At 45.9% G+C, this 14467-nt stretch overlaps 1 protein-coding gene across 4 annotated transcripts in view; it reads left to right on the plus strand.

The window, feature by feature from the left end:
• TCP11L1 (t-complex 11 like 1) overlaps positions 1-14467 on the plus strand; it is a 310856-nt gene that overhangs the window by 263916 nt on the left and 32473 nt on the right. For all 4 annotated transcript variants that reach the window (XM_075325608.1, XM_075325606.1, XM_075325607.1 and 1 more), the window contains 3 exons: positions 4314-4450; positions 4733-4896; positions 5316-5497. In XM_075325608.1, the coding sequence (XP_075181723.1) occupies positions 4314-4450; positions 4733-4896; positions 5316-5497 (483 nt within the window). The remainder of the gene's footprint in view (positions 1-4313; positions 4451-4732; positions 4897-5315; positions 5498-14467) is intronic.

Raw genomic sequence — 14467 nt, forward strand, 5'->3', positions numbered from 1 at the left:
AGGGTAGTTCCCTCTGCACTGTGACGTCCTTTCATATATTTGTAGACCGCTATTAAGTGTCCTCTCAGCCTTCTCGTTTGTAAACTAAACATTCCTAGTTCTTTTAGCTGGTTTCCATATGACATTTGCCATTACCAAAAGGGAGCAGTTTTCCATTACCATTAACTGTACATTACAACTAATGTACAGGTAAAATATATCTTTGTACCGTGTTAGGCTGGTTTCACACTACGTTTATTTAACATCCGTCCTTAACGTTATTTTAGCGGAAGTACGGATCCTGCTTTTACAGCAAATAACGTATGCAAACGCATCTGTTATTTTGCAGGATCCTGCACTGGATGTTTAGGGGCGGGCAAAGGAGTCATGTGATCGGGAGTGAGGGGAACTAGACTGGGAGCCGGCATCTGACAGCTGCAGACGCTGGTAACCAAGGTAAACATCGGCCTTGGATACCCGATATTTATCTTGGTTTACGAGTGTCTGCAGCTGCTAGGAGCAGGGCTGCCTGCACACGTTACCAACGTAAACATCGGGTAACTAAGATAAGTGGTTACGCGATATTTACCTTAGTTACGAGTGTCCGCAGCTCTCAGGTGGGAGAGAGAGGAAGGGGAGGAAGGGGGAAAGATAGAGAGAGAGAGGGTGAGGGAGGGAGGAGGAGGGAGAGACAGATCACGCGAGACTGGTTCTGGGCATGCTCAGTACTTTCTGGGCATGCTCAGTACAAAAGCAGGATCCTGTCTATCAGCACGCCAGCGTTCACCTGCATTTGCGTGCGTTATAGTCAGGATCCAGCAATTTGCAGTATTTGGACGGAGCTCAAAAACGCTACAAGTAGCGTTTTTGAAACATGTTAAAAAACTGCAAGTCGCTGGATCCTCACTATAACGCAGGCAAACGCAGGTGAACGGATGTTAACGCGAGTCCATTGCAAATGCATTGAAATGAAAACGCATTTGCACTGGATCCGCTTGTCCGCTAAAATAACGTTAAGGACGGATGTTAAATAAACGTAGTGTGAAACCAGCCTTAGCCAACTAATGTACATTCTGTATCATGGTCCTGTGGTGCCACCTAGTGGCTATTTGTGGGTAGTAATTATTTAAACAATTTATATATATTTTAATGAATTATTCAATAAAATAATATTTTAAACAACATATTACGGTCTCAATTGCACTTCTATATGTAGGTTAAATATTTTATGGTGCTTGACAATTTATCCGTAGTCCATTAAATTAACACATCCTTATTAAAAATTCCCAATTTTATTGTGGGTGTACATTTGCATACTATACATACATGTATGTATCGTGGTAATATCAGTGTTAATCTTTGTCTAGAGATTTTCAGCAACAGAGCAGTCATCTGCTGATGTTCCCCTATAACAATGATCAGGCTCTTCCACCGTACTTGTAATCAAGATTACCTGGTTAAAGGGAATCTGTCAGCAGGTTATTTTGCTATGTAATCTGAAACTGCATGCTGCAAGTTTAAAACATAGAATTCAGGGATGCCTGTCTTGTCTAGATCAGATCTGTTGTTTATTTACTGTTTGTTTAAGCAGCAGAACTTATCATTGCTCGGACTACAATGTCACTCGCACGACAGTCCAGCATGCTCCCTCCTCTGATTGACACCTCACTGTCAATGCTCAACCTCTATAAAGAGCCTGATGTGGGCGGGGTTAGCTCTCTCAGCTCTGCTATTTGGCTAATTCTAAAAATTCTGATTGTGCCTGAACGGCTGTACCCACTAATCTGCGTAATAAATCGATGGACTCAGGGTCTATTTGCCTACATCATGCTGCTCTTAGATGAGGTAGTTAAAACCTGCTGACAGATTCCCTTTAACAGCCCACTTAGATGTTTCACCCCCTGAGCTGAACCTCTAGATATGCCTCATGTGCACAGTATGCCATTTATATCATTTTTTCCTGCCAAGTTTTATTTAGCAAATTATGTGTATTTTCTGTATCAAACATTTGTGTTTAAATGTGTCCCAGCAGTTTCACTAAACAGGTAATTCCAGGAGATGTTTTCCATGGTGTCCTAAAAATTTAGGGGGGGACACACATGTGTGTGTGTATGCATGCTCATTGTATAATATACATTATACTGGTTTGTGTTTACATATGCCATTCCTTTACAAGATGGAAATACTTCTTTGAGGATTTGATTATTCACTAGCCTGGTACTTATGACATCTAAGATACAGGTATGATTTCCTTATACAGTGTGTCCACCCATATGCTGTCCAACGCCATTAACTTGAGAACGGCGGCAGCTATAGGCATAGAAGTGGTGTCTAGGTATAGTAAAGTAGCCATGCGCTATGCAATGAAACCATTTATAGCGCCACCTGGTGAAAAACAACGGAGTTAGCATTTTTATTTCGAAAACGGAACGAGAGAGAAAAAAAAGTGAATTACAAAGTTGTAGGGCATCATCAATTCAATACGAATCGACACCTTGCTTACAGAAATGCTATGATTAGAATGTACAAAACTCACAAGGCTGTGGACGTGAAGCGATACCTCCTGGAGACCTTCCTACAAGTCATTGGGTATGGTGGCTGCGTGGAGTGGCCTCCACGCTCACCTGACCTGACCCCATTGGACTTCTTTCTGTGAGGTCACATCAAACAGCAGGTGTATGCGACCCCTCCACTAACATTGCAGGACCTACGACGACGTATCACAGATGCTTGTGCAAACGTGTCACCTCCATATTACACAACATGAAGCAAAATACAGTATGCTGTGCAGAGTCCAGATGTGCATTGCAGCTGACGGGGGCCACTTTGAGCATCAAAGTTAAATGAGCGCCATATGCATGACCAGCATTCAATGTTTTGGGGGGGGGGGGGTCATGGGTTTCATATCATAGCATTTCTGTATGCAAGGTGTCGATTCGGATTGAATTGATGATGCCCTGCAACTTTGTAATTCACTTTTTTTCTCTATCTTGTTGCGTCTCCGAGATAAAAATGCTAAATCCGTTGTTTTCCACCAGGTGGCGCTATAGGTGGTTTCATTGCGTAGCACATGGCTACTTTATTATACCTAGACACCACTTCCATGCCTATAGCTGCCGCCGTTCTCAAGTTAATGGCGGTGGACAGGATATGGGTGGACACACTGTATAGACATAATGTGTCTTTTTCTTATACTAAGCTGGTGCATACTGATAGATCCGCCTTACATAGGTGCTCAGTTGTATCTAGCACTACATGTCGGTGTTCAGAGCTCTGGATACACAAGTCAGTGCTCTGCCTTCACTCTGGCAATCTCACCAAGTGTGACTGCAGGCTTGGCATAATGATGCTCCTGTGTGTGCAGTCAGACATCCTTTACTCTCAGGACAAACCGCTCATAAATCACCACAGATGAAAGGATTTTTTCTGTTTAATGTCAAATCTTTGGCATTTAAAAACATTACAAGAGCCAGAGCTGGAGACCAATCTTCACAGTCAGGACCAGAGGAAAGCAGGTCTGCAGTGACCAGGACATGTTTCTTAGTCATTTGGAGATTTTAGTGAAAATAAATTGAATCTGGGATAGAGCTAGCGATGGAGGCATCTATAGGTAAAACATATAAAGATGTCCTTATTTTCTTCTGTTCATGCACAGTATACTGCTAAAAGGACTGGATGGATTGACTCAAGACCAGCTCTAACAGATCAACTATGGAAACTTCTATGTATATTACTCTTATAATCATTTTGGTGCTTTGGAAAACTAAAGGGATTCCACCTATTTTATGTGCACAGTACAAGTAAATGTGCAATAAAGCATTATAGCAGTTATATGGTCCGCTGCCAGAGGGGAAAGGAGACTGATTCAATCAAGAGCCTGCACCTAACAGCATATTAGTGCATAAGGGGAAAGAGAAAACCAAAAGCAATGGGTAAAAAGGTATTTTATATTCTAGAAACCTCTGAAAATTACTTTAAAACAATAATTAACAGTGTTGTAAGAATTTTTATATTAAATTGATTGCAGAGGTTTATTTCTGGTTCTGGATGTACCGAGACTTCCTGAGTGAGAGGCTCTGTCTTTCCAGTTGCTCTGCACTCTGGTGTATGGAAGGGGGACCCTCTGTGATGTCTGTAAGGGGCTGTCCTGGCATACCTTCTTTTAGTGTTTGGGATGCTATACACATATATATAGTAGTATAGTTATTATATTAAAAAGGATCATTTTCTGTGCAGTGGCTCAGCGCTAAATGTTTCCTGATCATCTCACTGTGGTTGGGGATGTCTCCTTTCTTCTCACAAATTGGTGTTAATTTCCTGTATTTGTTTCACAGAGCAATTTTTGCTGTTTTGGATCTGATGAAATTGGATATGGCCAACTTTGCCATCAGCAGCATTCGTCCACATTTAATACAACAGTCGGTGGAGTACGAGAGAAACAAATTCCAGGACTTCTTAGAAAAGCAACCAAGTACGATGTTCTTCCTGTGTGACCTTCTCTGTTATGTGCTGCATTGATGCCAGTATCTGGTAACCTCTACAAAAATAAAACTTTCTAGAGAATTTTTTAATGTTCAAAACATTTCCACTTTCTTCTGCCTGATCTGTGTCCAGGTCATCGGTATACCATAGACCTCAGATCCTTTATCGTGGAGTACAATGCTACACATTATCTGCGGAAAGTGTGGCCCTGTTTTATTCTTATAGCGTGATTTTCATATAATGTCTTGCTTTTTTTTCCCATCTTCTCTAGACTCTTTAGAATTGGTCACAAGTTGGCTTCAGGAATTGACTGATGATCTTTTGGCTAAGGACTCTGCTGCAGCTTCCTCCAGCTCTCTTTGTCCCACCGCTGTATTAAATCATGCCTACATCAAACTTCTCACATGGGACCATGAACGTAAACCCTTCCCAGAGGTACTAGTCTTGTATATGAGGATGTGGCAAAGGGCCCAGTATCTTCCATACACACCCATACACACTAATAGGAAATGACTCCATACAAGTTGTGTAGCAGACACCTCCACTCCTGAGATCAGTGGGGGTTACAGCAGTCAGACCCTGAGACCTGATCAGACATTCATCGCATATACTGTCCACACAGCGTTTTTAGTATTATGTCCCAGCAGGATTGTGTTATTATGGATGGGATGTCTGGCATTTGTTACACAGCCGTTCATTTTTCATTGATGCCAGTGATTGGACTCCAGTGATTATACCTTTATGGCAAATCTAATCTTAATGTCATCAGTGACATATTCTAAATAATATAGCAAATATGAGATTTTATATTAGTATTGATATTCCTCTAACTTTGATCTGTTTGCTTTCTCCAGACTCTTGTAATGGACCAGATCCGCTTCCAGGAGATGAAGCTGGAAGCGACACAGCTCACATTGCTGGGGACTATGCTCCTGATCATTCAGAATTCGACTACTCCTGGCATTACCAGTCATACTGCTTTTATGGACAGAATGAAGAGTCTCATTAAACTTTTGTTGGAGGGTGTGGGAACTCCGTAAGTAACCTGCTGAAATCAGAAATTGATCAAGTGTCAGCTTAGTGTGATCCGATTCTCTTGGATGAGAGGACCAGAGCACACTGTGCGGGAGGAAGATTTAAAACAAAATTTCTCCCTCTTCTCCATTTGTGAATCCGCAGAAATCAGACTTCACTCAAATGTCACCCGAGTTCAGACTGATTATTTTTATGTACCCATAGAATTGAACGTGTAAATGCTCAGATCATCTATAGATGTATACTGAAGGCCAATAGCAATCTGCCAATAAATGTCCCATTTGTTGCTATTTTCCCCATAGATGAGTTAACGGTTATATCCAGACAAGGCATCTGTGGTTCACAAGCGTCGACTATATTGAACCTTTATTTTTGTTATAATATACAGTGAAACCTTGGATTACGAGCATAATTCGTTCCGGGAGTGTGCTCTTAAACTCAGTTACTCTTTTTTTTTTAAATTCTTTATTTTAAAGACCGACACGAGAACATACAAAATAGCCACTGTTCCACAAAGAGCAGAAAAACAGATTTCAAATATTTAACATTGACATATATCCCACCCTTCCGCTCTCCTGTACATATCTAATAACTGCAACTGCTCGAGTCAGTCCCATTTTAATCCTTTTATGAACCAACCCAACATGGGTAGAATACAGAACATAGAAAGAGAGGGCAAAGCCCGAAAAGAATTTAGAACCAGGATAAGAGAAAAAGGTAGAGAGAGATTAAAGGGGAGGGGAGAGTAGGAGAAGATAGTGGGCAGAGAGGTGAGAGAAAGGGAAAGCGAGAAAAGAGGAGAAGAGGAGAAGAGAGAGGGAAAAAAAAAAAAAAAAAAAAAAAAAGGGGGGGGGGGGGAATGCTCCACCAGAGCCTCACAGCAGCCGTGGAGGAGCGAGTAATCTGGCGTAATCCGCCGAGTAAGTGAACTCCAACCATGGGAGCCAGGTCCTGCGAAAACCTTCCTGACTGTCATTGAGAGAGGATGTCAGGTCCTCCATGTGCCTTAGGTCATCAACCCTTGCAACCCACTGTGCCAGTGTAGGGGGGGGTAGTAGACTTCCAGCCAAGCGGGATACAAGACCTGGCGGCCATTACCATAAACCTAAGCAAAGAGCGCTTGTATCTATGAGCCGGGAGTTCCGAAAGCTGTAAGATATACAGTTCCGGACCCAATGTCTCAGCCGTGCCGGTCACCAGTCTAGTTACCTCCCTCACTCCTGACCAAAACCGTTGCAAAGAAGGGCAAGACCAAAAGATGTGCACGTAGTCACCCTCCCCCGAACCACACCTCCAGCAAACGGGATCGACTGAGGGGAATATCCTATGAAGCCTGGTCGGGACTCTATACCACCTGGTCAGTAGTTTGAAGTTGGCCTCCAACATTCTGGAACTGACCGAGGTTTTATGTGCCAACATTAGGACGTTGTTTCGCTGCGTGTCTGACAAGGTCGTCCCAAGGTCCCTTTCCCACTGCCGCAAATAAACCGGGGTGGGCAAATCTCCCGGGTCTGATAGCAGATTGTATGCCAGGGAAAGTGAGTGCCGCAGGGCCCCCTCTCCCAAGCACAATTTTTCGAATCTAGTGAGAGGCCCAGCATACCGGGCGAAGCAGGGAAGGGAGCTCAAGAAGTGTCTCAACTGCATTGCCCTCCATCTCCCCATGGGGTCCGGCGGCAGGAGACCACAAATATCCGAAAGAGACAGCCAGTCACCCTCTCCTCCCATCTGGTAAGCTCTGAATCTGCCCCCCTGTACCCAGCTCCGAAAAACTGGATCTGAGAGGCCGGGACGGAAATCCGGATCTCCTATAATTGGTGACATGGGAGAAGGCAGCGGCAGGAGAAGGCGCCGAACCTCTCCCCTCGAACAGCATTCCAGAGTAGCGCCAATGGTGGGATGAGATCTCACAGAGGCCGGGAACAGGCTCCCGACCCAAGGCATGGCTGGTAAATGTACCTCCGAGAAGCTCTGTTCCAGGGCGACCCAAGGTTTCATCCTAGAGTGACGGCACCAATCCAGAATCCTAACCATATGTGTGGCCCAGTAATATTTTTTCATATCAGGTATTCCCAGCCCACCCCTACGCTTAGGTCTGCACAGTAGGGAACGGGAAAGCCTCGCCGGCTTATTTGCCCAAATAAATTTAGTATATAGTGAGGCCACTTCCTTGAAAAAAGAGCTCGGGATCTTAATTGGCAGGGCCTGAAAGAGATAGAGAAGCCGTGGTAATATGTTCATCTTCAATATTGCACACCTCCCAAACCATGTGAAAAGACCCCTCGCCCAGTTTGCGCAATCTGTTCTAATGGACTGCAGGAGAGGGAGATAGTTCAGCTTATATAGTTGGCTATTGTCCGCTGCCAGCTGGACCCCCAGATACCTCAAAGAATGATTAGCCCACTTAAACCCGAACGCAGATTGAAGCGCAATAACAAGATCTTGGGGTAAAGATACATTCATAGCCTCCGATTTTGACATGTTAATTCTAAAATTAGAAAGAGAGGAGTACGTTTCCAGCTCTCTCAGTAAATTGGGAACTCAGTTACTCTTATATCAAAGCAAATTTTCCCATAGGAAATAATTGAAACACAGACAATTTGTTCCACAGCCCAAAAATATTTACTGTATTTATACAAATTTATTACAGTAATACAAAATAATGAACTGTATTCATATAAAATTATGACAGTACACAAATACAAAACTGTACAGTAAAAAAAACAAAACAAATTAAACTGCTTGTTAGCTTACAATAAAATTATTGATGTGCGAGAGGTACAGTACAAGGAATGTGCTGTACTGTTTATCAGAAAGTACAATAATATATCCACAAATGCAAATTGTTAGACATACTGTATACTGTACTGTACAATGGTATACTGTATACAGTATACAGTACATATGTACAGAAAGTTACCTCCAGAATGGGTCAGAGCACGGTGAAAGGACAGAACCAGACGTGTGCACGGTGAGCAATTTGCTCTTATTGCAAAGCATTGCTCTTAAACCAAGTTACAAATTTGTAAAAAGCTTTTCTTGTCTTGCAAAACGCTCTCAAACCAAGTTACTCTTAAACCAAGGTTCCCCTGTATCTTTTTTTCTCTCTCAGTGGAGTTTGCTTCACCACAAATCTTACTCCAGTCGTGGACTGGAGTGAGATTTGTGTCATGAAGTATGCCATAGCTCACCGTAAACTAGAAGAGCTGTGCTGTCACACCCCCTCCCCCCAGTCTTAGAAGTGAGAATTTTGATATGTGGCATCAGATTGAGGAGTAAAGGAGATGCAACAACTGTAGGTCTGACAATAGCCTCCATATCTTCCATATCCTTCAACCAATCTGATCCTGCTTTGGGGGAAGCCTGATTGGCTAACTATCAATTAAGCAGACAGATGATGCACTGTACTACATGAATTGTACAGTGTATTACAGTGCCTTGCGAAAGTGTTCGGCCCCTTGATTTTTTCAACTTTTTCCCACATTTCAGACTTCAAACATAAAAATAAAAATTTAAATATTATGGTGAAGAATCAACAAGTGGGACACAATTGTGAAGGTGAAAAAAATGTAATGCTTATTTTAAACTTTAAAAAAAAAAATAATAACTGAAAAGTAAGGCGTGCAATATTATTCATCCCCTTTACTTTCAGTGCAGCAAACTCACTCCAGAAGTTCATTGAGGATCTCTGAATGATCCAATGTTGTCCTAAATGACAGATGATGATAAATATAAGCCACCTGTGTGTATTCAAGTCTCCGTATAAATGCACCTGTTCTGTGATAGTTTCAGTGTTCTGTTTAAAGCACAGATAGCATCATGAAGACCAAGGAACACAACAGGCAGATACGTGATACTGTTGTGGAGAAGTTTTAGGCTATGTACGCACGTTGCGTTCTATTACGCAGCGTAAATAGTCACTGCATGTGCGTCTCAGAACGCAGCAGAAAAGCTGTGTTCTGAGACGCATTCGGAAGAACGCAACGTGCGCACATTCCTGCAGAATTCATGCGTTCTGGATGCTTTCTCTGCCATGGGAAAAGCATCCAGAGCGCACTGACAGTGCGGTCCCACTCGGCTCTGCTGCATCCCCATAGACTTGCTGCAGAGCCAACTGGGACCGGAGTGTCAAAAAGAGCACATGGCTGGCTGCGGGAGACAGCCGCGCGATCAGAATGAACTCGGGTGAACTTCACCCGACTTCATTGTGATCGCGCGGCTGTCTGTGTGCCGCAGCTTGATTTGCGGTCACAGGTGAAGGTCTCACCTGTGACCGCAAATCTGAGTGACTGCAGTGAGCCGTGCGATCATCGGTGCCGTAACTCAGGTTACCCGCGGCCAGCTCAAGTCCTCCACCCGAGACCTGTGGCCGTGGGTAACCTGAGAGACGTCCCCACTGACAGCGCGACTCACTTCAGTTTCTGCATGGAGCGGACAGGAGCGGCGGTGTTGTACTGCCGCTCCGGTCAGCTTCATGTAGCAGAGCTGGATGCGTCGCGGAACCTCGTGGATTACGCCGGACCTGGAGGGGTTTTTGGGGATTAATAAAGTGGTGAAAGAGGGTGGTTTTTGTCTTTTATTTCAAATAAAGGATTTTTCGGGTGTATGTGTTTATTTACTTTCACCAGGTTAATCATTGGGGGTGTCTCATAGACGCCTGCAACGATTAACTAGGACTTAGTGGCAGCTATGGGCTGCTGCCATTAACTCCTTATTACCCAGATTGCCACCGCACCAGGGCAGTTCTGGATGAGCCGGGTACAGTCCCGGGACTGTCACATCTAATCCATGCGGCAATTTCGGGCGGCTGCTGGCTGATATTTTTAGGCTGGGGGGCTCCCCATAACGTGGGGCTTCCCAACCTGAGAATACCAGCCTTCAGCCGTGTGGCTTTACCCTGGCTGGTATCAAAATTGGGGGGACCGCACGCCGTTTTTTTTCAATTATTTATTTAGTTTACTGCACTACATAGACCCGCCCACCAGCGGCTGTGATTGGTTGCAGTAAGACAGCTGTCACTTAGCATGGGGGCGTGTCTGACTGCAACCAATCATAGGCGCCGGTGGGCGGGGGAAGTAGGGAATACGAGATTGAATAATGGGCGGCCGGCATTTTCAAAAGCAGGAGATGACGCCAGAGCAGTGTGACAGCCGTGCAGTGCCACGTGATCGGTGAGTATGAGAGAGGGGGGAGAGGGATAGACCGACATATATATATATATACACGCACACACACAGTCATGGCCAAAAGTCTTAGCACCCTTGAAATTGTTACAGAAAATGAAGTATTTAAGTATTTCTCTCAGAAACGTAATAATAAACCCTCTACACTGCCCCTCTCCATAATGCACATTCTACATCGCCCCTCTCCATAATACCATAACACACCACCTACCTACACCGCCTCTTTCCATAATACACGCTCTACACCTCCCTGCTCCATAATACACGCTCTACACCACCTCTCTCTGTAATACACCCTCTACACCGCCCCTCTCCATAATGCACCTTCTACACTGGCCTCTACATAACACCATAACACACCACCTACACAGCCTCTTTCCATAATACACGCTCTACACCGCCTCTTTCCTTAATACACCCTCTACACTGCCCCCCTCCGTCACACTCTGCCCCCCTCCGTCACACTCTGCTCCTCACAGTCTGCTCCTCTCTGTCACACTCTGCTCCTCACAGTCTGCCCATCTCTGTCACACTCAACACGTCTCTTGTCACACTCAGCCCATCACACTCAGCACCTCTTTTGTAACACTCAGCCCATCACACTCTGCCCATCTCTGTCACACTCAGCCCCTCACACTCAGTCCCTCTATTGTCACACTGAGCCCCTCACACTCAGCCCCTCTCTTAACACACTGAGCCCATCACACTCAGCACCTCTCATCACACTGAGCCCATCACACTCTGCCCCTCTCTTGTCACACTCAGCCCCTCACACTCAGCCCCTCTCTTGTCACACTGAGCCCATTACACTCTTCCCCTCTCTTGTCACACTCAGCCCCTCACACTCAGCACCTCTCTTGCCACACTCAGCCCCTCACACTCAGCACCTCTCTTGTCACACGGAGCCCCTCACACTCAGCCCCTCTCTTGACACACTGAGCCCATCACACTCAGTACCTCTCATCACACTGAGCCCATCACACTCAGCACCTCTCTTGACACACTGAGTCCATCACACTCAGCACCTCTTTTCACACTGAGCCCATCACACTCAGCACCTCTTTTCACACTGAGCCCATAACACACAGCACCTCTCTTGTCATACTCAGCCCATCACACTCAGCACCTCTCTTGTCACACTGAGCCTATCACACTCAGCACCTCACACTCAGCCCCTCACACTCAGCACCTCTCTTGTCACACTGAGCCCCTCACACTCAGCACCTCTCTTGTCACACTCAGCCCCTCACACTCAGCACCTCTCTTGTCACACTCAGCCCATCACACTCAGCACCTCTCTTGTCACACTTAGCCCATCACACTCAGCACCTCTCTTGTCACACTGAGCCCATAACACACAGCACCTCTCATCACACACAGCCCCTCACACTCTGCCCATCTCTGTGATACTCAGCCCCTCACACTCAGCCCCTCACACTCAGCACCTCTTTTGTCACACTCAGCTCATCACACTCAACACCTCTCTTGTCACACTGAGCCCATCACACTCTGCCACTCTCTTGTCACACTCACTTTCCATAATACACGCTCTACACCTCCCTGCTCCATAATACACGTTCTACACCACCTATTTCCTTAATACACCCTCTACACTGCCCCACTCCGTCACACTCTGCCCCCCTCCGTCACACTCTGCCCCCCTCCGTCACACTCTGCCCCCCTCCGTCACACTCTGCTCCTCACAGTCTGCCCCTCTCTGTCACACTGAGCCCCTCACACTCAGCACCTCTCGTCACATTGAGCCCATCACACTCTGTCCCTCTCTTGTCACACTCAGCCCCTCACACTCAGCACCTCTCGTCACACTCAGCACATCACACTCAGCACCTCTCTTGATACACTGAGCCCATCACACTCAGCACCTCTCTTGACACACTGAGCCCATCATACTCAGCACCTCTTTTCACACAGAGCCCATAACACACAGCACCTCTCTTGTCACACACAGCCCCTCACACTCTGCCCATCTCTGTCACACTCAGCCTCTCACACTCAGTCCCTCACACTCTGCCCCTCTCTTGTCACACTCACTTTCCATAATACACGCCTCTTTCCTTAATACATCCTCTACACTGCCCCCCTCCGTCACACTCTGCCCCCCTCCATCACACTCTGCCCCCCTCCGTCACACCGCCCCCCTCCGTCACACTCTGCTCCTCACAGTCTGCCCCTCTGTCGCACTCTGCTCCTCAGTCTGCCCATCTCTGTCACACTCAGCACCTCTCTTATCACACTCAGCCCATCACACTCTGCCCATCTCTGTCACACTCAGCCCCTCACATTCTGCCCCTCTCTTGTCACACTGAGCCCCTCACACTCAGCCCCTCTCTTGACACACTGAGCCCCTCACACTCAGCCGCTCTCTTGACACACTGAACCCCTCACACTCAGCCCCTCTCTTGTCACACTGAGCCCATCACACTCAGCACCTCTCTTGTCACACTCAGCCCATCACACTCTGCCCATCACACTCTGCCCATCTCTGTCACACTCAGCCCCTCACACTCTGCCCCTCTCTTGTCACACTGAGCCCCTCACACTCAGCCCCTCTCTTGTCACACTCAGCCCATCACACTCAGCACCTTTCTTGTCACACTCAGCCCATCACACTCAGCACCTCTCTTGTCACACTCAGCCCCTCACACTCAGCACCTCTCATCACACTGAGCCCATCACACTCTGCCCCTCTCTTGTCACACTCAGCCACTCACACTCAGCACCTCTCTGCTCCATAATACACGTTCTACACCGCCTCTTTCCTTAATACACCCTCTACACTGCCCCTCTCCATCACACTCTGCCCCCCTCCGTCACACTCTGCACCCCCCATGTTCTCCTCTTCACTCATTACCTGTCACGTGACTTCATCTGCTACAGCTACTCAAGTATCTTCTTGCTCCTCCCACATGGGTCACGTGGACATGACGTCATCGCAGGTCCTGCACGGGAGCAGATTAGAGCTTCCCTGCCTCTGCAGCGCTCAGGTATTAAATCCCCTCTCCCCTCCCCCTTGAAAAAAAAGCCGGATTTGCTAGATGGCAAAAGGAAATGGGAGTTTAAAACAAAACAAAAAAAAATGTTTTAACATGGCCCTGGGAGGTAGCAGCTCAGAGTGACCGCACCCCTTCCCCCCCCCCCTTTAGCTAGCTAAGCTACTGCTACACCCCCAGTATTAGTCACCTAGTCACCAGTAACCCCCCCTCCTCCTCATTGTCCCCTCCTCAGTTAATTAGTCACCACTCACCTCTCCCTCCTCAGGCACCTCCGTACGGGCCCCCTGCTGAGCTGCTTCTCTTCTATTGGCCCTGGCTGCACTAGTGCCGTTCTCCTAGGGGCCCCCGCCGCTGTTTCTCTCCGTGAAGGCCCCCACTGTGCCACTTCTTCTCCTGCCAGCCGGGCAGGAACTTTTGAAATAAGAAGTAACAAGGCACTCCCAGAATGTGATGAAAGATATATTTATTAATGTGCTTGACAACAAGAATGTTTTCGGCCCAAAATTGGACCTTCCTCAGTAGCACTAAACATAAAAGAATAAAGTATGAAAATAAAATACATACGACACAAAGGACAAACAAAAAAAGGGATTTCATATATGCGACAATTGTACATTATAATATTCAGATTCATATTTGTTGGGAATAAAAATAAAAAAATAAATAAAAAAATTCTTTGAGAAAAAAAAAAATTCATACATGTATTAATTTCATATATGCAACAAATGTGCATCATTTGCAATATTCAAATTCATATTGACTCAGAAATGTTTT

This window comes from Anomaloglossus baeobatrachus, chromosome 10 (genome assembly GCF_048569485.1).
Source record: "Anomaloglossus baeobatrachus isolate aAnoBae1 chromosome 10, aAnoBae1.hap1, whole genome shotgun sequence".
NCBI classification, from domain to species: domain Eukaryota; kingdom Metazoa; phylum Chordata; class Amphibia; order Anura; family Aromobatidae; genus Anomaloglossus; species Anomaloglossus baeobatrachus.